This window comes from Chelmon rostratus, chromosome 19, assembly GCF_017976325.1.
Source record: "Chelmon rostratus isolate fCheRos1 chromosome 19, fCheRos1.pri, whole genome shotgun sequence".
Taxonomy (NCBI): domain Eukaryota; kingdom Metazoa; phylum Chordata; class Actinopteri; order Chaetodontiformes; family Chaetodontidae; genus Chelmon; species Chelmon rostratus.
Genome location: NC_055676.1, coordinates 21,467,706 through 21,495,059, shown reverse-complemented (window position 1 = coordinate 21,495,059; position 27,354 = coordinate 21,467,706). Strand labels below are relative to the sequence as shown.

General features: G+C 41.5%; 3 protein-coding genes across 6 annotated transcripts; all 3 read right to left on the bottom strand.

Annotated features, from left to right (window-relative positions):
* Positions 1 to 34: 34 nt before the first annotated feature.
* Positions 35 to 7,662, bottom strand: c19h2orf42 (chromosome 19 C2orf42 homolog). Of its 3 annotated transcripts, none has more exons than XM_041960348.1 (8): positions 7,590 to 7,662; positions 6,168 to 7,315; positions 5,055 to 5,174; positions 4,334 to 4,438; positions 2,625 to 2,732; positions 1,991 to 2,091; positions 837 to 999; positions 35 to 753 (listed from the first exon to the last, which is right to left on the bottom strand). In XM_041960348.1, exons 2-8 carry the CDS (start codon positions 7,246 to 7,248, stop codon positions 515 to 517), a joined length of 1,917 nt encoding a protein of 638 aa, XP_041816282.1. In that variant the 5' UTR covers positions 7,249 to 7,315; positions 7,590 to 7,662; the 3' UTR covers positions 35 to 514. The 3 variants fall into 3 exon arrangements, with proteins under 3 accessions (XP_041816282.1, XP_041816284.1, XP_041816283.1); XM_041960350.1 differs by having other exon boundaries at positions 35 to 747; XM_041960349.1 differs by having other exon boundaries at positions 6,168 to 7,287.
* A 2,405-nt stretch (positions 7,663 to 10,067) lies between these two features.
* On the bottom strand, positions 10,068 to 20,666 carry LOC121622935 (nucleolysin TIA-1-like). Of its 2 annotated transcripts, none has more exons than XM_041960011.1 (12): positions 20,473 to 20,666; positions 18,830 to 18,926; positions 17,666 to 17,764; positions 15,870 to 15,924; positions 14,768 to 14,855; positions 14,329 to 14,404; positions 14,069 to 14,174; positions 13,150 to 13,248; positions 12,977 to 13,061; positions 12,747 to 12,885; positions 12,395 to 12,543; positions 10,068 to 11,279 (listed from the first exon to the last, which is right to left on the bottom strand). In XM_041960011.1, exons 1-12 carry the CDS (start codon positions 20,496 to 20,498, stop codon positions 11,141 to 11,143), a joined length of 1,158 nt encoding a protein of 385 aa, XP_041815945.1. In that variant the 5' UTR covers positions 20,499 to 20,666; the 3' UTR covers positions 10,068 to 11,140. The 2 variants fall into 2 exon arrangements, with proteins under 2 accessions (XP_041815945.1, XP_041815946.1); XM_041960012.1 differs by having other exon boundaries at positions 12,395 to 12,540.
* Positions 20,667 to 21,411: 745 nt separating this feature from the next.
* Positions 21,412 to 25,505, bottom strand: dtwd2 (DTW domain containing 2). Its single transcript, XM_041960395.1, has 6 exons — positions 25,326 to 25,505; positions 24,989 to 25,079; positions 24,107 to 24,201; positions 23,813 to 24,011; positions 23,047 to 23,175; positions 21,412 to 22,467 (listed from the first exon to the last, which is right to left on the bottom strand). Exons 1-6 carry the CDS (start codon positions 25,487 to 25,489, stop codon positions 22,288 to 22,290), a joined length of 858 nt encoding a protein of 285 aa, XP_041816329.1. The 5' UTR covers positions 25,490 to 25,505; the 3' UTR covers positions 21,412 to 22,287.
* Between the last annotated feature and the right edge of the window lie 1,849 nt (positions 25,506 to 27,354).

The window sequence follows — 27,354 nt, the reverse complement described above, 5'->3', positions numbered from 1 at the left end:
CCATGAAATGTGTTTTATTTCCTTGACGCTTACATTGCAGAACAAACAAGGCAAAAATCCGTCTTTGAGAGTTTGAACACATTGAAAGTTAGGAAACCGGATAAAGTGTTTGTGTCTTTTCCAACAGGAACTGTCACATTTACCAGTCTGGTGACCAATTTTAAGAAAGCTTTATCAAATTGATAAAAAGTTTTTATTTAGCTTGAAACACATTCTTACTGGTTGTTTGATCCATCTTGAGTCAAAATGTTTAGGTTATAGGATTAAAAAATAGATATTTTTACAAAAATATATGTTCCTACTATACTACTCATTAATGAAAAGGCATTCTGATGAGCGCTTCACTACAGACTAGACCATCTAAAAATACTGTTGATCAAAATTATGCTGTGTAATTTATACGGCAATTGATTATTCACACCTTGTATAAGTTAATATGGTTATATGTGTAAGTCACATACTGTTAGTGAGTCTTAATAATCGATACCTGACGTGACAAACGATGACTGGGCCGTCACACGACCACCTGAAGGATTTCGACAGCCTTTGTGAGTTTGGATTGGCCTGAATCCGACTTGGCACGAACTCCTTTCTCCGCCACAGCCGCCTTCTCACAGTGCTCCGGCTGACCGCTCTGCTGGTGGCCGAACTCGAAGCTGATCCTGAGCTCTCCCATCTGACAGCGAGGGAGAACGTCCGGGATCCACTCGATCACAAACGGACTGGCCTCCTTCTGGTCTGTCGAGCCTGCCCCTGCACAGAAACATGACCGTGTGGACACAGCGGCGCAGGCGAACTCTTCTGTGATGTCGCGGCTCAAACCGGCGGTCACTCACCGACTTTGAGGAACGTGCGGAGCTCCATGGGCCGGATCGCCTGTGGTCGCTCTGTCCTGTGTCCCTCTGGTGGCTCTGGTTCAGGCGGAGGCTCGGGGCAGCGGAAACGCGAGAAGGAGCCATCGACGTTCTTCACAAAACTCTGAGAGAGCTCCAGAGGCAGCTGGTGGACAGACGTTGAGGTCGAGAAAGAAAGCAGGTTTATATAAATCTACAGTAAATATGCATTATAGCATAATATACAGTATTTTACATACAACTCCATATTAATGGTGCCATAGCACACAAGAAAGATACAGATTAGAAATACTATGTTAATTTCTTTAATATTAATGCATTTTATCTTGTTTGATTTCCTTGTTTTGCATCTTTACTACAGAGTACACTGTCGTTTAATGCCTTATCTTTGACTGATGTTCAGTTCTAGTGTGCTTTTAGAGCCGTGACTACATAACAGACTAAATTAATAGGGAGTAAGTAAATGTACACAAGCAGTCCTTCATGTCCTCCGCAGCCACACTGAGACAACGCGGCTTACGGTTGTTTTGCCGACATGGTTCATGTTTTTAGGAGCGTAAACACAGCAGCTCAGTTCGTCGTGTAACAGATGCTGGATTAAATACGACAGCCTTCTCTGTCTTCACTCATTTTTAACGTCGACACAGGAGCCGACCTCACCTCACAGCTGCTGCCTCTCACCTGAATTCTGTTTGTTTTGTCGGACGATTGTTTCGTAATGATTTTATCTGCAGGCCGGCAGCTTGGTAATGACTGCTGGTCGACATTTTGTATTTATGAGCTGTGATCAAATTTCATACCTGCTCAGTCGTCTGACAACACAAACAAAAATATGCAAATGAGAACATCTATATTGTGAATTGGGCTGCATTAAAACATAGTGATGGCGATGACTGAGAGGAGGGGAGTCGGCGGAGGCTCATTGGACTGCACACAGCTCCAACTACCTCCAACAATGAGGTAGAGCAACCTGTATGAAGCCTGAGAAGCAAAACCCAGGTGACTTAGAGTGATGGATCAACATTTGTATCAAGTCATTTCTCCTTTCCGGTCTGTAAGAGAACAAGAATCAAGAAATCTCAGATGAGTAACTATCATCCCCAGTCGAAGTTACACCCTTTGATGCGAGCATTTACCTCTGGGGTGTCAAAGATGCGTTTGACCTGCATGACATTGGTGATGTGCCAGGTGTACTTGGAGAAAGGGCCGACATGAAGTCCATCATTTCTCACAAAGGCTGAGGCCCAAACACAGAGAGAGAAAGAGTCGGTATTTGTTCACATGTCAGTGGTGGAAGCAGATCCTCAGTAAAAACAGTAAATGTACCAATGACATGATGTTAAAGTACTCCATTACAGGTAGAAGTCCTTCATTCAAAATCATACTTAACTAAAAGTACAGATGTATCGTCAGCGTAGTTACTTAAAGTATCTGGTTGTGCCTCCTGCGACTGACATATTATTATATATGACATTGTTAGATTGTTAATACTGCATCAGTGCAATAAGTAGTGCAGTAAAAAAAAAAACAATGTTTCCCTCTGAACTATTGTGGACAAGTATAAAATCATATAATGGAAATACTCAAGTAATGTACCACAATATTGCACTTGAGTAAATTACGTGATTAAATGTACTTTGCACCACTGTTTTTGGCTGAGATTTCTGAGTGTGTGCAATACAAAGACTAGCAGCTCTAGATTTACTCCAGTGTGACAGGAATTTCCTAATTTATGGCGTCTAATTTGTTCAGAAAGTGATGATGTTGCACCTGTTGTGAAGTTAGGCAGCCTCTTCTTCTTGGAGCCCAGCGACAGACGATGCTGCAGAGCATTAAAGAACTCCTGAGGAACATGGTACACCAGAGGCTGTGGTTTCCCTGATGGAGAAACACCGACAACTTCTTTTACTGTGTGCAACCAGCAATCAAAGCCGGAGCAACCAAAGCTGGAGCAACCAGAGCCAGACCAACCAAAGCCTGAGCAACCAAAGCTGGAGCAACCAAAGCCTGAGCAACCACAGCCGGAGCAACAAAAGCCAGAGAAACAAATGCCAGACCAACCAAAGACGGAGCAACCAAAGCTGGAGCAACCACAGCCAGAGCAACCACAGCTGGAGCAACCAAAGCCAGAGCAACCACAGCCGGAGCAACAAAAGCCAGAGAAACAAATGCCAGACCAACCAAAGACGGAGCAACCAAAGCTGGAGCAACCACAGCCAGAGCAACCACAGCCGGAACAACCAAAGCCAGAGCAACCGCAGCCGGAGCAACCAAAGCCGGAGTAACCACAGCGGGTCATCCTGCAGAGATTTAAAGGTACAGTGACTCATTCTGGAGGAATTTTGTTGATATTGACATCTCTCCTTCCTCATAATAAGATTACATGTTAGCACACGACATTTACCGCCCCTCTCGCTCCCCTTTTTTATGCTTTCTGGTCGTAGCCCCAAAGCTTTGGAAGCTTTAGGTCTCTGCGTTTGTAAAAAGCAGCTAAAAGCCATCTGTTCATACAGGCATTTAGTTAGCATGTGGTATTTTATGTTTTAGCTCGTGTCTCTATAAATAAACTGTGCTTGCTTGTTAGTAATAAACACAGCTGATAAAATCCTGATTAAGTTTCCCTTATTTGAAAGTGGTACCTTATTCTCTAAATTAAATTGGTAAAATCTGATTAGTGAGCTCTGTGAACACAGCTGTTATAAACACTAACTGGGCACGAAGTGTCAGACGATCAAACGGGTTTAAACCAAACCCCTGAATCAGAAACGCTTATTTGTCACAGAAAACGACGGCAAACCGTAAAATGTCTGTTGCAAACATCCATCAGAGTTTACAGACTCTCTGGTTCAAGTCTGCTGAACTGCTGTAGTCTGACTGTAGACTTTACCTGCAAACAAGCTGGTTGAGATAATCTGGACACACTGTGAGCTTTGTCACAACCTGCCCGATGGTCTGAGCTCATGGTTGTTGCACCGTCAGACGTTTCTAGATGTAAGTAATTACTTTGGTGAGTTATTAGAACTAAGAGAACCTCAAGGTATTGTTCGGCCATTTGGGAGACGAATTTAATTAGCTCGAAACCACTCTCATGTCTCTCTGTTCAACATAAGGCTACAGCTAGCCGCAGGTTATCTTAGCTCAGCTCTGCTAGGTGGTTGTTGGCACATAATCCAAACTACAACTTGTCATTTTTACACTTTGTGCATATTAAACAACCAAGATGTTCATTAGTGAGCTTCAGAGGTTACCACTGGAGAGAGCCAGGCTAGCTGTTTCCCCCTGTTCCCAGTCTTTATGCTAAGCTACGCTAACCAGCTGCTGTGCTGTAACGTCGTATTTAGTGTCTTCTCTAGCAAAGAAAGCGAATAAGTGCATTTTCCAGAAGGCTGAACAGTTTCTCTAACTCTGAAGTGCAGACTGTGTATGCGGTGAAGTGATTTGTCTTCTAACTGAAGCAACATGCAGTGTCGCAACTTTACCGTCAAACTGGTAGTGCATCGCCTGGTGGATCCTCTCTGTGACACCGGCCAGCCACTGGTGGAAGCCCATCGTCACTGTACGCTCATCCGCAACCTGGGTACTCCCTGACACACACACACACCGATTAGAAGTGACACAGCAAACAGGCATTCATTATCTGCTCTGTTTCTAGGTGGACCACCCACGAACCACATATTTAGTCTGTAAGCTTTTGCCTGTCAAGTGTAATTTAAAAAGACGTGGAAATGTTCACTAATTAAATGTTAAAATATGCTCTGTGTCCACTACAGTGCGACCCTGTTCTTTTGAACAGTGGATCAGGATTAGCGTTGCAGGATTAGACAGAGGAATGATAAAGATAGAGACAGATGTCTAAGACCATGTAAGGCTCTTTAACAGACAGATTGAGGCAGCAGAAAGATGAAAAGGCAGAGGGGGGGGGGGCTCAGTGGACAGACAAGCACCTGGAGCCTTCAGCCCACCAGCACCAGGGGCTTTCCTCTGACCGGCTTTCCTCAGGCCGGAGGCTGACACTCCCTCAGTCCCCACCCCAGAGGTAGAGGCCACTGAGGGGGGCAGGAAATTACACAACGACAGGTTGGGAAAGATAAAGATAGAAAGAGAAGGGAGGACAATGGAAGATTCAGACTATCATCCTGCATTGCAATGAGTGATAAATGCTTTTAATGAATCCGTCAGGAAGAATTGTGATGAAACCACCTGAGAGAGATTCATCCAGGCGAAGTTTCTTTGATTTAGGATGAGAGTTGAGTGATTCGGCCTGTTGCAGAGGCTTCTCACTGGGACTAATTACTCTGCTGGTGGCGTTCTGCTGCACGCCTGAAAGGAAAAACACAGAGAAAGAAATGCTAAGCAATGGGTTGTATAGAACCAAAGGACACGTTAAAAGAATAATTTGACATTTAGGGAAATACGTTTATTTGCTTCCTTGCTGAGAGCCAAGGGACAGTTAGCTTGTCTTAGCATAAAGGCTGGAAACAGTTAGCCTGGCTGTGTCTAAAGGTTCACCTCTGGAGTCTTTCTGTGGATTATCTTAGAACAAGATTTACTGATGTTACTCAACTTTGCTCTGGTTGTTTTCTCTTTGTCATTTCTGTTCATTCATGTTTGGGACCTTGATGTTGCTACCTCAGTTGCCAGTTTATTAGGTACCCCTGGCTTCATTCATCACTTCATTAAGGTTGTAATGCTCAGACTTTGTTGAACAAGGAGGGATCCCTGTCCCAAGATGGACAGAAGTGCAAAAGACAGAGTTGTGTTTGTGTGTGTGAGACCAACGTAGCAGGGACAATCAGTCATCAATCAATATGAAGAGTATGGATCTGGGAGGATGTCGAGCAGATGCAGTTGCAAACAGAACTGAGTCAAATATTGGGCACTCCACTATGGACACCTGGAAAAAGGACAGACATCACGAAAACATGAAGCAAAACTAAAGCAGAGGGAGAGAAAACAGGAGGGGAGATCTGAACTGCACTACCCTATACTAACAGCTGCTTCCATTATTTTGTCCACCTCAGTTACATCAATGACAGCAGGCTAAATCAGCTGAACAAAAACTGATCATTATAACCTGCATGATGGTGTGAAGGACTGTTAGCTAGGTGTACCTAATAAATTGGCAACTGGGTGTATGCACCAGCTTTGAGGTTTGCCTGAAAGTGAAATAATGGAAAGGTCATTAGAGAGGAGAACAACCAGCGGTAACTCTCATCTACCACAAGCCAAGCAAGTGAATAAACGCATTTTCCAAAATGTCAACCTGTTCCTTTAAAATTGGCTGAAAGTGACGGAGAGGCTCGGTGACGGTACCGCTGGGGGTGTAGCTGATGAAAGCAGCGAACTCTGCGGCCAGTTTCTCATCGCTTGCAAAGGCACACACGCAGGCGTAGAAGTGAAGACAGGGTTGTGATGAGCTGGGAGGAGGATGAGAGTTGGCGGATCCACCCGCTCCATCAACGCCAGCTTTACTCCTCCTGCTGCTCTGCTGACAGGCACAGTGGAAAACGGCATGCTGCTGCTCTCTGCTCCTTCTCTCACTCTTTGCAACTTCGGACAGTCCGCCTGCACCGACCGTGAGGTGCAGCAGCCCCAGAGGATGCTGGGAATCTGTGTGGCACTTCACCACCAGGGTGTCTTTTGCGACGCGCTGCACCAGCGGTCCCGGAGACTCTGTGGCCAGCCTCCACAGCTCTTCTCTGGCTTGGATGGAGGCCTGCAACCCCTCCAAGACGGAGCTCTTCAAGGTCAGCGGGGTTGCACGGCTGTGACCCTCTATGGCTTGCTTAATGTGGATGCAGAGGCTATCGGACGGCTGTTTGGAACTGGTAACTCCAGATTCTGACTCGGCCTGGTTTGACCTTTGACCATGCCTGCAAGACGGCATGAAGCAACGCCCCAGGTTGATGCGGGTTAGCAGGGTGGCTCCATCGCCTGTCGCGATAGCAGTATCGGTGGGGACAAGTTCAACAAAGCCCAACTGCGTAGCTGTGGCTCCTCTTCCTCTGTGACACACTGAAAACACCTGCACGCCTCCACCTGAGCCACCGACCAGGACTCCTCCTCTCTCCTCGCTGTCTATTATCACTTTCACCACCTCCACTGCACATTTCTTGTTGTTCCTGCCCACCGCTGCTGCATTTCTGAGGGAGATCCCGCAGGCCTTGTTCTTGCAGCTGAGCCCGCGGGTGCCGTTGTAGACGCCACACTGCGGGCACTTGCGAATGCCCCGCAGGGTGGCCCTGCCCAGGTTGGAGAGGAAGGCGGGAGTCGTGGATGTGGTCTTCCTGCTGTCTCTCTGCTTTGCTGCCAGGTGGGTCTGGGCAGTTGAGGTCTGTGGGATGGAGGATGACACCACGCTCGGTGAGGAGGACACTGTCACTTCAGCTTCCATGTTGGGGGACTCTCTATCATTGACAGTTTAGCTGGAAATCTTCAAAGAGGAAAAAGGAAATGTATGTCTGTGGAGATAACGGAAAAAGTGACCCATGTGACTCCATATTATGAGTAAAGATAATGAGACTAGTTTGTTTAAAAATGAGACTAATAACTTTATTTAAAATCACACAGCACTCTTAAGTTTTGCTAACAAGTTGTCAACATTCTCAGTTAAAACGCTTTCTGACTCCAGCTTCAGATGTCTCTTTATCTGTTGAACCACCTCGCTGTAAACGCATCACCTGAGTCACACATGATCTTTCTCTGTGCGTTTTTTAAGGCTAATGGTTTAACTACCTGTGATCCGCTTCTGTTTGGTCAAATCCAGCTCTGCTCTGTCCTCCAAAACCGTCTCGACCGTCGCCATTCCTCCTTACATCCCGACAACCGCATTGCGCCTGTAACGACACTCGCCATTGGTCAGAGTCGGTCACGCGGGTAAAAATGGTGGGCGCGGCCTCTCTGGATGCGTTGAATCATGGGAAGTGTAGTTCGTGTTGGTTGGCGGGCAGATGCTGGAGCTGAAATAAGTTTTCTAGTGTTTTCTCTCGAATTTGGTCCTTTCAAAGCGAGAAAGTAATACAACGTTTGAATTATTTCAATAATTTCGGTTTATTTTTATTATCTTTATGTTTGAACAAAACAAGAATTATATAGGTGTCACTTTGGGCTCTGGGTAATTATAACAGCATTTCTGACTATTTTATTACTACAAACCTAATAATTCATCAATTAATATAGAAAATGATCAGCAGATTAATCCATAATGAAAATAATAATTGTTCAAAACGAGCTACAACTATAGCAGTTAAGTCATGCTTCTACATTCATGTGCCAGCAATAATAATATAATGATATATAATAGTATAAGTCACAGAATATTCTTACTTTTAATACTTAAAATGCACTTTGTGGTTATACATAAAGTGTATTTTAAGTGCATTTTTAAGCAGGACTTTTACTTGTAAGAGAGTATTTTTACAGTGTGGCATGCATACTACTGAATACTGGTGTGTATTTTTCACTTGGTCCTAATTAGCAAATGTTGGCATGCTAACGCTCTAAGCTGAGATGGTGAAAATGGTTAACATTATAACTTAGACATTAGCATGTTAGCATTGTCACTGTGAGCATAGCATTTAGCTCATAGCACCACTGTCAAAAGTACAGTCTCACAGTGTTCTTAGCATGACTGTAGAGAAAGGCCTATCACCGGTTCACAGAACCCAAGTGACGTTAAGTCTTGTTTTGTCCAACCAACCCAAAGATATTCAGTTTACCATGATATAAAACAGAAATGCAGTAAATATTCAGAGCGGTTGCAGACCTTGGTGAAAAATGACTGAAATTATTGATCAATTACCAAAACAGTTAAGAAAATAATTTTCTGTGGATGGACTAATGTCTCAGCTCTTGTAGGATACGCTTTCATGCATGGGTCACCTTCAAGTCCCAATACAGTTGTTTTATATTGTACTTCAGTGGTAAAACAATGTCAGACCATTCCAGTGATTTTGATTACCACAAACTAATATGGTGAACCATATTGGAGTCTTCAGGGCCCCCTGAGGGTCCAGGGCCCCAGGGCAGTTGCTTGGTCTGGCCTTTTGGAAAACCATCTTTGATAACTAGGGCTGCAACTGCCAATTATTTTCACAGTAAGTAAATGCAATAAATTGTTTTTGATTAACCAATTGTTTATACTATCAAGTGTCAGAAAATAAGAGCTGAGTTTCCCTGAACCTAAGGTGACACCTTCATAACATTCTCTATCTGACCAACAGTCCAAAACGCACGCAATTTACAGTGTCAGAACACAGAGAAAAGCAACAGATCCTCACATCTGAGGTGCTGAATCCTGTGAATTTTTAATATTCTTGTTAAATTAAAAAAAGTCAATTTCGTATCATAATAGTAACCAAATAAATTTCTCTTGATCATTTTAGCTCTTCGGCCAATTCAACTAACCTAACTAAAACTGTCTCATGAGCTTTGTCTCTCTCACCTTTGTAAGTACCAGATTCCATAGATTTGTCCAGAAAACTTTTGAGCATCAGCATTTTAATGGGACAAAGCAAAAACTCAAACCATGTTACAGCATCAACAGAACTTCTCTTGTCAAAACATAGGTTGAAAACATTCTTAGGCACCGCCTACTCTTTGATGAATTTTGGTTAAAAGTAACTCACTGACAATAAGGCAACACAACTGACTTTCAACTATATTAAAAATGATGGTGGCCACAGTGCAAGTATCTGATCCTTACATGGTTGCTTCTTGATCTATAAAAACAACCATTATTTAGGTTTAAAACAGAATAACTTAAGTTATGAATTATTTGTCAGTCGAAAGGCTTTTGCATTGCATGGCAATGCCGCTTGTCCTCCAAACCTCTGGAAGAATCAAATGTTGCACTGTCTCTACTGTACACGGACCAGCACTGGACAGGGATGCTACTGTCAGACAGCTGTTTCTGGCATCCATTACTCCGACCAGAAGCGAGCACGCTTCCTCAATTATCATGCTGTCTTTATACAGGTTCAGTACAATTGAGCAGACTGTTACATAAAACAGACTTTAAAAGGAAATTACAAAAGAAAGTGGAATGCAAAACATGAAAAAAAACCCTTGTAATTCAAATTTTGTGAAAAGATAATCTTAAGTATTTGTGCAATATGTGTCTGCCTATAAGTAAGATAAGAGTGGCAGTAATCCCTGCAATTGGTTTATTTGAGAAAGTGAAAATCTAATTTAAAAAAAAAGTTGACAGTTGACAGCTGCTTAATATTTTATAAACAAACACAAAAGGTCTCATGTGTCGTTCGATGGCGTCACTGCAACATTTCTTAATAAGACAGTCCAGAAATAAAACACAAAAAGGCAAAAGCTCTTTATACAATGTCAGCATTTTGAAGAAAGAAAATGATGAGAAAACGACACTTGAAAATGACAAAAAAAAAAAAAAGATGGCATAGTCCTTTTTTGTTTCAGGGGAAGATGAACTGGACGTTGTCTTGTGTGTAAAAGCATCAGAGTTCATGCACACACGCAAGAATACACACACGTTTCTTATCCACAGACTGGATTCTCAGTCCGTTCGGGAGATGAAGCGAAGGAGCGTTGAAATTTACTTGTTTTGTTGTGTCGGCTTTACCTCGAGATGTCTGCTTCTACTCAGTGATTTCCTACGTTTCACAGAATGACTGGACAACACCCTGAGAACTTGCTTGGACTCATGTTTCACTTTAGTAAAGGTGGACAGACCAGAACAGTGAGAGCAAGAGGTTCAAATTGAGAAAAAACAAAAATCGCCGCACCCCTCTCTATGGACTGTTGACTACTTTCTGTGGTGAAGTTGGCAGCCTCTTCTCCCTGTCTGATTGTTTAACATTGGTATAAAATTCTGCCCTTGCTCTTTGGCTCTGAGGGGCTGAAAACAAACAGAACCTGGTGCTAGAATATAGATTTCATTGGCTGAACATTTCTTCCTTTTAAACTAAAATGTGGCTGTGCTAGAAATATCTCGACACGGTCGTATCATTTACATTTGGCCAGTTATCTGCAGGCATTACAAAAATAAGCCAAACAATAAAATGGGCTCGGGAATGCAAGGTGCATTAGCAATGGCTGTTTTAAGTGTTTAAGTGTTCTGGAGTGGATTGTTTTTAACATTTGCAGATTTGGGCAGTGGGTGAAGTTATGGGCTGGTAAGGCTGATAAAATGGCGTACCAGCCTCACTAACAGAACAACTTGTATGTGGTAACAGAGAGAGCACATCTTATGTACTCCCTTCCCCCAGCAGAGAATCATCCTTGTGGCCTCAGAGGTTTAGAGAGGGCTACTGTGATCAGTGGGTGTGGTAGCCAGCAGTGCCCATGCCGGCCTGGTTGGTTAGCACCGTTCCGTTGACTCCCTGCCCGGGCTCCACCATGCCCCCGTTGCTCACAGCTCCCACACCTGTCCAGCCGGCACCAGCGTGTATTTGACTGAAACAGCAGACAGAAACAATACAGTCAGTGTAGTCTTAATCTGGCGCCGTTTGTCTGAGTGGAAATGCAGCCCAAGAAGCATTAGAAATGGATCTGCTCCTCCAAGACGCTCATATAAACTTTACTCCTCCCAAGTGTAGCTACTTCATTCAGCCATCTGTGGAAATACTGCAGCTATCTGTCCCCTGTGATAAAGAAAGCTAAAGTAAAACTGAAATCAGCAACAGAAAAAAGCAGCTCAGGCGGTTTCTACACATAAGGTCATAAAGAAGGCACAGCGGGCTGCACTGCTCGGTTAACTGTATTAGCTCCAGGTGCATTACCATGACCCTCTGGACTGGAATGGGGGTTCTGCTGATTTACATGTAGCCTGGAAAAACCATGATGGACTTTTTATGAAACAGCATAAATATAGCAGCTGCCAAAATAGTCCCTTAATCAGTCATGAACAAGTGCAAACCCACCGTGATGTCACCCACTGGTTTGTGGACTACTGTTTTTAGAGCCAGAGGTGACCATATTTGGATGAGAGGGTGGAGCCAGAGAGGACAAACATTGCTACACCTCTATGCTGATTGGCTGTGACTGAGAACCCAAGGACACGCTATGGTAGCAACTTGTCTGTCACAAAGCATGAACTGTTTTACTCAAAATGGGACATTAATTTACAAAATAAATATATTGCTGCATTGAAGAAGACTTCAGACCATAGACTCATTAGGAAAATTTTCAGTGTGATAAAGGAAGTGAGAAGGAGGGTCATTTTCTCATAAGCTTTCATACATTCAGACTTCTTTTTTACAGCCCCCTGCTGGCCATTAGAAAGAATGCATGTCTATGGCACTTCCACATTGGCTTCACTTTTAAGACTCACAGACTCTGTCCACTATTTAAACACTCCATGGTCATGCATACTCTCGTTTAGTGTTGCCGTGGTGATTGTAACCGACAGAACAAGGGGTAAAGAGGTTCAGGGAGGGGAAAGAAACAATAGAAAGAAGGCTGCATGAAAACAAGATTTGTATTTTGCATGTCCCGTAAGGAAAAAGAAACATTTCGTCATGTTCAGTGTCGAGTGATTGCTTTGGTCCTGGGCCATTTGTGGTACTCACTTGTAGCCCTGCTGATCCCAGGTCTGCCCATAGACTCCATAGCTTGGCACCTGCCATCCATTGGGCATGTACTGACCAATCTGCTGTGTGTTGCTGTACCACTGGCCCCACTGACTGTAGGGCTGCGCTGTGAAGCTCACTGTGTTCTGCTGACATACAGACGAATATTTCAGGATGCAGAGTATCACCAACCAATTACACCAACATCATACAGCAGCAGATTTAAGATCTCAGAGTCGATTCAACGAGCACTGTAGCAGTCCAAACCAGGGATTTGATTTAAAGTAAGCAGTCCACATTATAAACAAACTACATGCATGCATCATGTATTGGGGATGATCCTGGTGCATACCTGTGGCAGCTGTACCTGCTGTATGGGGCTAACCATGTCTGTTGTTTCTTTGCCCCAATAGCACTTAACAACATAGCCCTCAATGGATGTGCCATTGACAGATACAATGGCATGAGCTGCTGCTTCATGGGAGTTGAACCTGCATACAGAAAAGACTGTTAAGTCAAGTCCTCCTGCACAAAAGTGACACTTAAGCCTTCACTGCATCAAATAAATGGCTGTCAGCTTACCTCACAAATGAGTAGCCTTTGTCTGGGAAAACACGGATTTCCATTATTTGACCAAAGGGTGAGAAGGTCTGTCTCATAATTTGCTCTACAAATAAAAGAAGACCATTAATATTCCATGTGCAAGCACTGTTTTAACATATGAAACTTAATCTCATGGACAAAGTAGGACGTACCGGTCAGACCCATCGTGACTCCCCCACAGTAGACGGTGCAGTTGCTGGGGCTGGACTGGTTGACCACCTCATCAAAAGATAGCTGCTTGGTATTGGTTGCTAAAAGAAAGTTACAAGTTTTTATTTGATTTGTTGTATTTTCTTAAAATATTTCTAGTAACCTCTTATAAATCAACTGCCTGCCTCTACTCTATGTGCTGCACTGAGGGTTGACTTTTAAAATGTTTACTGGTCCTCTGAGATTCTCATGCACAGACAGAAACAAACAGAAAACCCTGTCATTCTGTCCTCGGGTGCAGCTCCACAAAGTCTTTTGTGAATCAATGCAAGGTAGGTGGATTTACGTCTGTTGTTAAAAACCTAAACAGTATCCATCCTACTTAATGTGTAACTATATTTGTAATGCCGAATCATTTTGGACAGCAGCAACTGTACAATGTATGCATACTAACATGAGTGCTGTGAGTATGTGGGCCATCTTTTCACTGCTTAATAGTTCAGAAATCCAATTCTGGACATGGTTTAATTAAACTCTTCATTCTGCATGGGTGTTATTTTAGCAGCCTCTAAATTATTTGCATTGCATGAGCCGTCGTTAATGTTGTCAGCTACACCTGAGCTCATTGTGCTATGACAAGACAACATATCTGTGGTGAAATATGTCAAAATAAAGAAAACAAAAAAATTGCATCCTACTGATGTGACTGTTGTGGTAAAAAAAAGGTTATGAAACTGACCATGTTCACCATCTTAGTTCAGTTTATTAACATGCTAACATCAATCCAATCCCACAGATGCTGAGATGCTTTAATCTGGACCAACATGCTGAAATACATTCACTGGATGTATGCCGACAGTGCATGGCCTGAAGAGGGCTAAGCCCATCAATTCATCCTTAATTTAATTGCTATGGACTTACTTTCATTTGTAGTTTTAGGAGCAGGCTTCCTTGTGGCCCAGTTGGTTCTGATCTGCCTCCCTCCCAACCACTGTCCTCCCATCTGCTGTATGGCATTCTCTGCATCCTGATTAAACAGAGGAAACATGCAAACTCCTGAGTCACCGACACCAAATACAAAACACCTTACTGTAAACCCTCGCTTCAACAACAAGTCAACAATCAGAACCTACTTATGTTTTCTCAGTCCTCTAACACGTGGGCACTATTGGCACACTTACCCATTTGTTGAAGAAGGAGACAAAGCCATAGCCTTTAGATTTACCTGTGGCCATGTCTTTCACCACTCGACAATCCCTGCCAACAAATATAACACAGCTAGTGAAGAACTTTGGTTTCATATATGGAAGGGTTTGGGGGAAAAAACAGTAATGGGAGATTAAGAGGTGTGTGTACACACACAGACACACAGAGACAGAGGCACATACACAGAGACACACAGAGACAGAGACACACACACAGACACACACAGAGACAGAGACACACACGGACACACACAGACACACAGAGACAGAGACACACACACTGAGACACACAGACACAGACAGACACAGACACACAGACAGACACACAGACAGACACAGACAGACAGACACAGACAGACAGACAGACAGACAGACAGACACACACACACACACACACACACGAGAATACACTTACGATATTTTCCCAAATGGAGCAAAAGCTGCTTTTATGTCATCCGTGGTGATTTCAGGACTTAGATCTCCAACAAAGACATGGAAATGACCTAAAACAACAAAAACAACAAAAAACACCCATTTACATTACAGGTCATACAGTTTATCAATAATTCAACAGAGCTAGTGTAACAGAATGTGTTACCTATAAATTAATGGTAATTGAGATTAGCGCCTCATGAATGTATAACTCATAGTTTCTTTACGTTGCAGTTTGTATCCATTTCTGTCCAGACTAACACATCTAGCCAAGACTTTACAGGAATTTTATACTTTTTTATTAAATGTATTTTTTGGCAAAATGGATCACTATCTTGATATGTATATATTCCAGTGAATAATTTCCAGGGAGAGACTTGCCGTCGTCACTTAGAGAGCATTTTTAGAGAAGCGTACAGCTACAAACTGTAACATGTGGACGCTTCACACACATCTTCACGCCGGCAGCACAGACGATCTATACAATCAGCACAGTTTCAAGGTGGACGTCCAAGATTAGCAAACCAATTCAGTATCTGCACTTCATTTCATCCTATGAGACATTTGTGTGAAATTTTGTCATTATCAGCTTATGAATTCTTGAGATATGGTCAAAAATTTGTTGAGTGTGTTGGACCTTTCATAGTTGCGGTGATTCACAATCCCTGAAAAATCGACTTTATTGACTGCTCTGCTTTAGACTGCCATTGATTGCCGGCTCATAATAACAATAAAAATAATAATATTTTTGCATACCTGCTCTGACTACATTTATATATTTGCTTCATTATTGCACAAGCTTTTTACATTACACTTATATATATTTCATCAATACTGTATACCTGTCTATCAGAGTATTATATTTTATATAATATTCATATATTTATATAACATAAGTTTGCTCAAGTGATTTATGAGCATTGTTGGAAGGAATTTGAACTTGTCTTATTCTAAATACTGTTTGACTGGGGGAACACAATTCTATTCAGTATTGTATATGGAGAAATTCTACCTTGAAACCCCTTGAACCTTGAAGAAGAAACATTTCCCAAGAAGAAACCATGTACGCATTCTTTCCTACTTACTGCTTGTGTCTTTCTTTTGGCTGGTTGGTGTTGTGGCCCAGTTGACCTTGACTTCCTGTAAGAGAGACAGTTGTAGAGAGCGAGGAAGAGGACAACGGTGAGAAGCGAACCATGCATGAAGAAGAGAGGAAGGTGCTTTTTCTCTGATTAGAGGTTTTGTCACACACCAGTTTTACTTTATTTTGTGATTGAGAACTAAGGTGGTCTCTGTATGCCACACTCTGTTCTTAAACCACCACTACAAATTGATTTATCCATTGTTATGATCTAATTTTACATACCTTTGCATTAATTTAAAAAAAAACAGTAAAACACAGTGGAGAATATAAAGGGATATCAAGATTTCACCTTCATAATCAGGAACATTTCAGTCTCAGTCTAGTAAAAATTTGGAGCAAAACGGTAGGAAGTAAGGTCCAAATAACAAGGGACTTACAAACAAGTGATTTTTACGAACTTGTTATACTCCTCAAATGGTCCTTCAATACCTGTTGAGGATAAAATATTTTCAACTGAATGTATTTCTCTTGAAGTTGCTCTTATGTGGATTCTACGTGGAAATAAGTTTGCAAAAAGAACACATAGCAGTAAAGATGTAGGGGCACAGAAGAGCATCAATTAAAGTAGATCAAAGAATGTTATACGTAGCATGATTACACAGCAGGGCCATGTTAAATCAATTCATACACAGATGGCAAACTCACTCAAGGAAAATCTTAATTAAAGCAGAAACAGCATGGTGCATGAAGTGACAATAAAAACCCTAACAGCACTTTGTTTACACCTTATTAGGTATGCCTGTGATGTAATCTAATCCTAAAGCCTTCAAAAACCCCGCCTTTAAAGCTTATCAAGTTCAGCAACGGAGTGCACTGTGGAAAACTTCCTTTATAACAACTACTATGTCAAAACACACATGTGGAAAGTCAATTAAGGCTTTTTAAAATGTGTTCAAGACCTAATTGGTCAAATGTCTAAACTTTAAAACTAAAATAGATTTATCAGCAGCTCTTTATAATGAATAACACTACAGAACAAACAATCGTATTTGCAGCCCAATGTATGATGACTTGAACTGATTCTGGTTTATCTAAAAAAAGCCCTAGAATGCAAAACAGAACGAAAAAACAAACTTAAGCTTTTTGTGGCAGCACAACCTTCAATTATATTGCTGCACAGTTCAGAAATTGCAATGATTTCAATATTACTAAATTAATTATGACTGAAATATTCATTGCTTCAGTGCAAAACATAAGCATGTGACTAAATTCGATCACAAATGGTTAATTTTGCTAATCTGCATCAGTCTGAACATAGTAAAACTCTACCCTGAGTATGCTTGGCAGTCTCCTATACCTACAAGCATGAAGGAAAAAACACATAAAAAGGCTGAATACATTCTAGAAATTCATTGACTGCTGTTAATTACTTTGTATCCCTCATAGTTTTCATGTTCTGAATCCATGGCAATCATTTGATGGACTGCTGACATGTGCTAATATCACAAGACAAATAAGAAAACAATAACATACAAAACCAAAAGCTATTTAAGTACTTACACATTATGTTTTTAGGTTTCTGATACTTCACAGCAGTGAGGTTAAAGAGATATTTTTTTGGTGTTCCAACCCGAGTCATTTCAGATTGTGCACAGAATAATAATGTGCACAAGGGAATGAAGCAAATTAAATGGAGTGGAGCAGGAAGATAAGGTTTAACAAGATACAAGCTTCATTTGAACCCTGCCCACCCAGCCTTGCCCTAGTGGACTCACCCAGGAGATATGATTTGCTTACCTTACCCAAAATTTTCCGACCATTCATGGCTGCAATTGTGGCAGTGGCATGTCTATGCTCATAGAACTCCACAAAGCAGTACGGATCATGACCTGCTGTCTGAAGTGGACAGGAAACACAAATATTAAAGTCCAACTGAGATCACATTAAATCATCTATTTTTGCAGTCACAAATAACATTCACTTGTTTTTTTTTATGTTTTCTCAATACTTTTTTTATCTTTAAAAAAAGGAAAAAAGATATTTGCGGAAATAGCAGAAATGCTCCTTTTCATCTCAGCCACCTGGAGGGGAGTGTCCCTGCCTGAGTTTGGCTGCCAGAGTGCCGGTGGTACACCACCGGTAGAGAGGCAGACAGCATGTTGTTAGCGATACTGAGGAATAAGAACCACACCAGCATCAAACTGGACCCAAGTGAATTTTCCAGGTACGTATAAATGCTGCTCAATGTGCTGCTGCTGACAGTAGCGGTGCACTTTCCCCCACTGAATATTTGTTTGGTGGCTCACTGAACAAGCTACGGTGCAGGATATGATGTGTGTTCATGTTTTTAAGCTATATAGAACGGAGACTTTCTCAGGAAAGTTTGGGTGCGTTGTTGTTCAGAGTCTGTGGCTCTTGACTGGCTCAGAGTGACCGTCTGCTCTGCCAGTGAAACACCACTGACGTTCCTGCTTTATGAAGACTTTGCTGTATGTAAATAAGGTCCCCATCTACATAAACGCATACCAGAACAGTACTCCGCTGAATTACTGCAAAACTAGGGGGCGCTATCATGACAACAAAAATATACAATGTTAAATTTCTACCTTTTGGTTTCAGATTTCTTCGCAAAAGAGAACACAGGACCAGTGATTTAGAGAGCAGATGTGTATAAGTCACTGTAGCCATTACACAAGTCTTAGTAAATATAATGACATGATTAGTTAGCATTAAATGGGAGGCTGTAATACTACTGGCCACTAGAAAATAGCAAGGAGGTGAGAAAGAGACAAAATCAGATTATGACATGAGGAAGCAATTTGCTTATGTACAGTATGAATCCTCAAAAGGAACAGTTGTTTGACACTTTACTGTCAAAGACACATGTTGTGGCCAGAACAGCTATCTCAGGCAAAAGGGGAAACAGGAATGCATAATGAAACAGATGACCAATGAACTTACATCTACTATCATTTTACAGCTCTTGCAGGGTCCAATCTGGCCAAACAACTCCAAGATGAGGGCCTCTGTCACGTCCCTGCACAGATTCCCCACATACCTAGATTCAAGAAAAAAAACAATGGACAAAGGACACAAGCAGTACCAATTACTGTTTTGTGGTGTAGTTAGTGAAAGAAAATTCGGACATCTTGTATGGGTGCTGAAGCAGGAGCAAGCTTTTCCTCCAACTATTACTATGGTGACTATATGAAAATATAGCCTGGGAGATAAACATCATTTAAAGGCTTTTTCAGACTGCATTTCATTAAGACACATGTCTGTGCACTGCTACATGTAAGAATTATACCTGTCTGGATCCCTTGGTATTGTAGGGCAGTTGTCTGCCCTGTGTTTTGTTTAGAAAGGTTCAATAGTTCTCCTTAATTTAATTAATTTTGTTGTGTTTTTATGTATCGTATGTATTGTAGTTTGCTGCTGAACAATAAATGGCTTTACCTGTCTGATTACAATGATGTTGTGTCTCATTCCCACAGTGCTTTTGGGCTGTAACATTCAATTACAAAAGCATTCTGCAATCCACATTTACACAACTTTTGACTCAGTTCAGCCTGTCTTTGTAGCTGGTCTTCCTATACTGCTGCGGTCATGAAGGAATAGGCACAACATTGATTTCTACCACAAGAGGCCAGTGTGTATATAAATGGCAAAGCCACACACACACACACACACACACACACACACACACAAAACCCAATAAAAAAACAAATCAGCATCCAGTAAGTGACGATTTCAAATCAACCTCCAGGATTCAATTAATTGCAATGTTGCATGTCTCGAGGCAATTACATCTCAAGGCAATTCATGGCAATTGAGTCTGCAGTCTACATTTAATAACAAGCTCTTCAGCCAAACATAGATCCAGCTAGTTACATTATTGAAATCCCAGCTATTGACCTTGTCCTTACATCACTGCTAGCTTTAAATAGAATTAAGTTAATCTTACCCTGGTAACAAAAATAACCCTGTCTCAAAACCAAATTAACATCAGTACTAGCGTGTCTTAACGTTTAGCGAGGTTACTGGTAACAAAACTATACACACTAATATGTTCACAGGCCTGTGCAATTATTCTATCTTCCGTTGTGGAGGTGATGGCACACCAAACTGCATTGAAATTCCTGGCAGTTTAGCGTTCCCCTGCTAATCGTCACTTATTTGCAGTGTAGAACACAATCTGATATATTTGGCTAATGTCTGCAAGTCGCTATTTCATCCGGCATACACAAAACACATCAAACGGTATGGATTTTAGTAACAATCCAACTTTTGCACCGGGTTTTCCTTGACGAGTAGCGTGAAGTGACGCGTTAATTTGTGATTTTTCTGGAATTAGCTTGCTAGCGTTAACGAAGGGTTAGATCGTTACGATGTTTTGTTCTCACTAGTTCGTTTTAAGTCATGTTTGTCGAAAGCCTGAGCAAAAACATGAACAATTATTGCATTTATAACTGAAATAGAAGTCCAATCTCTGCATGCCACAAAAAGCAACGTTTGTGGAATGGAGTGCAGCCCGGATAATTCGCTGCCACGGAATGTTAGCTACGTGACGAATACAAGTGGTTAGCTAACGGTAACACACTTACAGGGTTTTGGGCTGGTCATCGTCCATTCTGTTCAACTTGCTGGCCGAGAACAAGTCGCAACCCTGAGAGAAAATCCACGGCTGTCACGGGCAGCTGCCTGTGACACTGTCAAGTTATTTTATTGCGCAGTTTAACTGATTTGCCACCGTTGTTAGCTCCAGAGTGAACAATAGGTAGCCGACAAAGATGGCGGAGAGACCGGGGCCGAAGCGAAACTCGCATGCGCAGTAGTTCAGTCAACGGTTACTTCGAGGCATATTACAAAATACTGAAAATACATGACATAAGTTTCACAACCATAAATGTAAATTAACCATTGATACGCCTCCTTTTCTACTTACACTAAAGACTATGCAGGCATTAAATCTCATTTAATAATCTAATGTTTCTTTCTTTCTTTTGCTTGTCGAATAGTGACACAACTGTTTCTTAATGCATTTAACCCTAATTTAAAACCTGCAAAACCATGATTTTTACAGCTGTACTCCAAATGAAAATATTCTATTTGTTATTATATATACCAACAGTACAAATTTGACTCCTTTTAGGTCTAACTGTTGCATACAGGTGGATGTTCTCTGAAAACACTGAAAAACAATCCATGCTATTATTTCAACATTTCTAAAATATTGCCTGAAAGAAAGATTTCACTTTACTGCAGTCTAGTGTCTGAAATGTTCTTTGCTGCCCAGTGTGGGTCCGCCATTTGCAACTTCAGGATCTCAGAATCCCTTTGAAGGAACTTCAAAACCTCAGAAGAAAAAGTTGTGTGCACCTTATTAATTCAGTCTGTAAAATGAGCCTTGAACACATGACCAAGTTGAAAACTGGAACCACACAACTTCTTTATTAGATATGATCTCTGTAGATGAAGAGTTTGGTCTGTATCTGCTCCATATGGAGAATGTCCTGAGACAACTTCGGTTGTGATTTGGCACTTATAAATAAAATCGAATTGATGTTCTCAAACACATTAAGAAGGCAAGAAATTCCACAAAATAACTCTTGACGTGGCACACTCGTTGATTAAAAACCATTTCAGGTGACAACCTCATGAAGCTGTGGTCAAAGCAAAAGGTGGCTAAAATTTAAAACATATTCTGGTTTGTTTAACCCTTTTTTGTTTACTGCATGATTCTAAATGTGTTCCTTCATAGTTTTGATGTCTTCAGTGTGAATCTACAATGTTGAAAGTAATAAAAATCAAGAAAAACCAGTGAGTGAGAAGGTGTGTCCAAACTTTTGACTGGTATTTTATTGAGACATTATTTATGGTATAGAGAACCTTACGTAGACAGAATTACTCTTAAGTGAAATGTCACTTTTTTTCCTCTTTTCTGTTAGTTTCATGGAACATAACATGTGCTTCAGAGGTATTTTTATTTGTAAGTATCTGAATGAAGATTTTGTTTATATAGAAGTATAAAAAAAACCCCAATGGAATCAGCCCTTCCAGATGTGATCAGCTGTAGCCATGTAAAGACAACCACATCAGAACCCCCATAGTGTTCATAAAGTGCAGGGAGGAACTATGTAAACTTGTTTTAAAACAATGCAACCTGATTTACTGTCACACCATGACATTTACATGACAACTTTAACTTGTCATTAATCTATTTTAAATTAATGGCAAATCCATAAATTACATTTACCAACAATTATCTGAAAACAGAAGAAAAACTCCCAGAAGCCCAGTGGTTTCCATGCCTGCACCCTGATTCTGCGACACGCTGCTCTGATGATACAGTCCTGTGCAGCTGGACGGCCGTGTACACCGACATGAGTCAAGCCCCGTTTCTCTGCTCGGTCGCTCCCTCATCTTGGGCAGATGTTGTGGTCGCTGACGAGTTTCTCCATCCTCTTTATCTTGCGCTTGTTCTTGGGCATGGGTTTGTCATACATGCCATTCTTCAGTAGATGCTCCTTGCTATGATGGATCTGAGCACCGTGCTGCAGCTGGAAGGAGCACAGGGCTTTCAGGGGCCTGAGCAGAACCTGGACAGGGAGAAGTGACGCGAAACACAAGAAATGTATTTATTTTACACTGCAGCCTGTTTGGTCCACTGGACTGCTCAGAAAATATGTACTGTGTGTATTTGGTAACATGTCTTCAGTGATTGCACACTTATCAGTTAACAACGGATCAAATTGCCATTTACTGTCTGTTAAAGGAGTCGTTTGTAGAAATGAACATACAGAGATTTATCTCCAAACTTTGCTGCTCTTTTGAGCTGTTTGTTTTGTTTTTACAACCTACAACTTTACTGTTTTGGCTCATTCGAATGGCTCTCACCAGGCCTGTTTACAGACACAGCTGTTTCCAGCAAAAGAGTCTGATAACCCGACTGTAAACTACCTGCATCAACCAGCAGCTGGACAGTAAGAGACAAGCTGGAGAGTGAATATTGGACTTACATTCACAGATATGACACCAACTGAATGCTAACATTGCTACGTATATGCTGGATGTCTAAATAGTCAATAGTCTAATAGTTTAAAGTTTAATTCAGTGGAACAAAAAGTACAGATGATGGACGCTCTCATACAATAAGCATAATTATTTCGCTAAGTCACCTCTTGGATGTCGTCATTCTGCTCCAGGATGGACAGGGCGACAGCAGCACATTCCAGCGTGGACAGACAGATGTTGGAGGGTTGAGTGCGGATCACATACTGACTGGACAGAGTCCTGTTGAGCTGGACCTGGTAAACCAAAGCAGAGGCGATCAGCAGTGCAAGTGTGGCATTCTCTCTCTGTTGTCCTATAAGAGGCAACAGAGATCGTTTCTCATCATGTTATCCTTATGATTTTGATGGAATCAAACCTCATTTTTGATGCTATTTAAAGTCGAGACTTTTTTAACAATAGCCATTTAATGCCTTGATATTCAGTAATCACCTTAGTTTTCATTGTTAGTGGTGGGCGGGGTCATGTAATCCAACTTTCTGTTTTTAATTAATCTAATTGCTATCAGCCTCACTGTTCACTCTCCTAACAGCAAGTCCACAGTGTTCACTTGCCCACGTTTAAGAGGTATTTTTTTTTAATTTGCTTTGAGTTTCAATTAGTCATTTCATGTGGGTGAGGCAGCTTTCCCACCAGTGGGAGGATTTGGAGACTTCGCACCGTCTCAGGTGGACAGGGCACTCGTCTCCGTTCCCTCAAGATTCTGTGATTTAGGCTGATATACAAAGACCATTTTCACATTGTCTAAGATATCTGTCATTGGCCTTAGTGAGCACAGCAGGGGGCAAATTAATAACTCTTTTAGAAAAAGGAATTTCCTGTTCTCTTCATATCTAACCTCATTCTCCTTTAATGTGTTACAGTTATACACACCTGCTTGGGCAGGTGGAACAGGCTGTTTTTGAGGAACATGTTTTTGGCCTGGCTCCAGGTGCCGTCGATGATGATCACATTATGTTTCACAGTGCCTACGTCCTGATATTTCACCAACTCCTCCAGGTTGTGGGATTTGGGGCCTGGATAGAGGATCAGCGTTTTGCTGTCCCGACATACCGCAGCCAGCTCTGGGTGCCTGAGAAGAAAAAAGATGGAAACAAAAACTAAGTATATTTGAGAATCCACAGACGATGGTGTTGCAATGACGTGAAATCAAAAAATAATGCTTACTTCTCCTCATTGAATCTCCTTCCAACTATAACATTGCATTTTCCTTGTGGCAAACAAGCAGCAAGTAGAGGAACTGTGCGAAGTACTCTGCTCTCCTGAAAGTACACTTGAGGTTAGAATAGCTGATAAATAAAGATTTGCCAATGCTAATGATTATCTGGCATGTTTGATTAATAGTGAAAATGTGCATCTCACTGGGAGGAGCATTTTACATTCAGTTTTAGATGTTGGGACAAAGTTTTGCAAAAAAAAAGATGAATGCAATTTATCTAAATACATTCATATCAACCTGTCAAATAACATCATACTAAATCTGGTCTTTGTGTATTCCAAAAGAATAATAAATGGCATCTAGGTCTAATCACAAAACAGCTTTGAATGATATTTAATTGTAAAGTTTGTGTAATGGACTAATACTATCACATATGTCACCTTTGATACAAATGAAATTATTATACATAAAAAGGGGTTTTCCCCAAATAATATGCAAAGGAGGGTGAGTAGTTTTTAGATTACTGTCCGTAGGTTTGGCGCAACCTGTACGTTGCCTGAGAGGTGAAACTCAGGGTGAAACGGTTATATGTGTCAAACAATTTCTAACTCTTATTATAAGACTGTTGAAGTCTCACACAAGCTTCAGATCAACTTTGGAAAGATGACTTGTGCTTTTGTCCTCCATAACTAACACTGGAAATACACCATAAAGTGATCTCTGAATGGCCAGTATGAACAGGAGGATGATTACAACAAAGACAAACAGTTTAAATTGACATTTAGGCAAATGACTCTTGTTTTTAGACCTACCCTCTACAGGTAGACATTGATAACGTGATGCAATCTCTGAGCTGAACATGCAGTCTCACTTGATATTTAATGACTCACCTCTGCAGGATGCTGCACTACGTACAGACATGTAGACACCTCCAGGGGTTGTGGTGGAAGAAAAGGGCAGAGACACACCTTCTGAGGGCGACTACATGGGAGGAAAGTTGAAGACGTGAAGCTGTGATTGCCCTGTTACTTCCCAGCCTATCCCATCTCATCTGTTTCAGTTGGTCTTGAGCTTTTCTGCAACGACATAAATCTGCTCCCTCATAAAAACATGCCAGTTACTTGAGGAGAAGAAAATGGAAAGGGGGTGTGGAATGGTTTCTTTCCCGTCTGGTCCAACCACTCTAACTTGGCTAGCTAACATTAGCTTCACTTTAATTCAGCTCACCGGCAACGTAAACACGTCGGTCTTCTCTCGCCAACCTCGACCGGGAGGGCAGCCAGGTCGCCGAAAGCGTCGACTAATCCATCTTCCATCGAGGGGCTGTCGCGGCTGTCTGGTCCGTTTTCTTCAGAACTGACTGACGAGCAAAAACTAGAGATACCGTCCATTGTAAAGTTAGCAAAAGCTAACCTATCCAAGTAGTCAAACACAGCGCCGACGAGGAACCTCTGGCATAGAGATAGACTGACTAGAAAGACCGAGAACCGGTTGATTTAGCCCAGGATAGGAAGCTTATTTTAACAGAAAGCTATTTGCCTTTCGAGGCTTAACTGAACAATTTGTATTAATGAGTTTGTGTTTAATTCCACTCTCAACATTTCGTAAAGTTCATCTCAAACAGCAATTGTTAGCTAAAGTAGCGGCTAGCTACCTTCACAGCTACATAGAGATGTTAGCAGCGTTGGTTAAATGTCACTTAACAACATAGTTTTAAAATCTCATTCTGTTCAATTGCAACATATTTTATTATTATATAAAATTTAATACTCGTCTACCTCACAGCACTTAAGTAAGTGGGGGAAATTGGCAAAATATCTATTGGCTGGCTGAACTGGCCTATACATTCTATCAGCTCTATATCTATAGCCTTAACGCTTGTTTTGGTAATGTTAATAGTAAGCCATCAACTCACTGCTGCCACCTGTCGATGTGGAGGAAAAAGGTGTTTTATTTGCATTATTTGTAGCACTAGGTGTCGCAAAGGCCCTTTTAACCTGATAATAACAGGTCCAACAGGATGCATAGCCATTACTCTGCCCAACAAAAATCCCAAACTTAAGCCACACCTTTACTTCTCCAGCACATTTGTGTATGTGTGCATTGATTTTTGGAATGTGTTTTCATTCTCTTCTTCAAGGTCAGCTGGCACAGAATCACTGCTGAGCTCCAGATGGGAATATTGGATTCAGGCCTAGAAGCAATGATACTTGCAACTAAATCTTCCCATAAACCTGCTTTAATGGCCACATGTGTAGGGTAAATGCTGCACTGTCCAGTCTAAAAACAGCTCCTTTTGATCAGCTAAAAAACATCTATACACGGCCATAAACCAGTGTTGCAGTTTTGTCAGTTTTAGAGCGCAAAAATAATTAAACAAGGAATTAGTTGATATAAAAAATAATTATTGCAGGTATAACACACACTTTACACACACACTTTACACACACACACACACACACTGGCTGTTTACAAGAGGGCACGCAGTACACAGACAGCTGAGACGAGGTGTCAGGTTAACAGCCAGAGAGGCTTATTTATAGCTGAAGATCCACCCGAACGTTGCACAAACACAGACAAATGCACTCTTCCCTTTTTATTCACACTCATAACCCAAACCTGTCCCTACAAACATGACAGGATTCATGCACTATTGCCACCCGTCTACACCGGAGAAACAAAGGAAAATATCCTCGCCTGGTTATTCCATCCATGTGATTTTTGAATTTGTGCAGTAAGAGTGCAGGCAGGTACAAATTATAAAAACTACACTGACATGTAAAATATGTTGCACTCTTTTTGTAGTAAGTTTAAAGAATTTATCTCAGCTGATTGGCGTCTAACTCTCTTGTATTTTTAAGAACTTGAATAAGGACACAGAAGCAAGACACTTGACGTTAAACTTGTTGAGAGTACTGTAGCTCAGTTAAAGTATGATACACTGTCCTTTAGCTGGTGCAGTTGGTGAGGCAGTTGAGCTGTCTCCTTCTTTCTCTGGATGGATATCTGTTTTAGCCAATTCTGACGACTGAGTATGGACCTCTTCTGGTTCAGTTTGTTCTGTAGCTGCTTCAGTCTCACTTGTTTTTTCTTCTTCGTCTGTTTTAGTGTCTTTCTCCTCAGCTGTTATTTCGTTGCTCTCTTGTACACTTTCAGTTTGTGGGCACTCCATTGCAGCCAACAGGCTCTCAGATAGAGCGACATTGCAGGAGCTCGGCATCGTTTCCTCTCCATCTCCATCTCCCTCGTCAGCCGT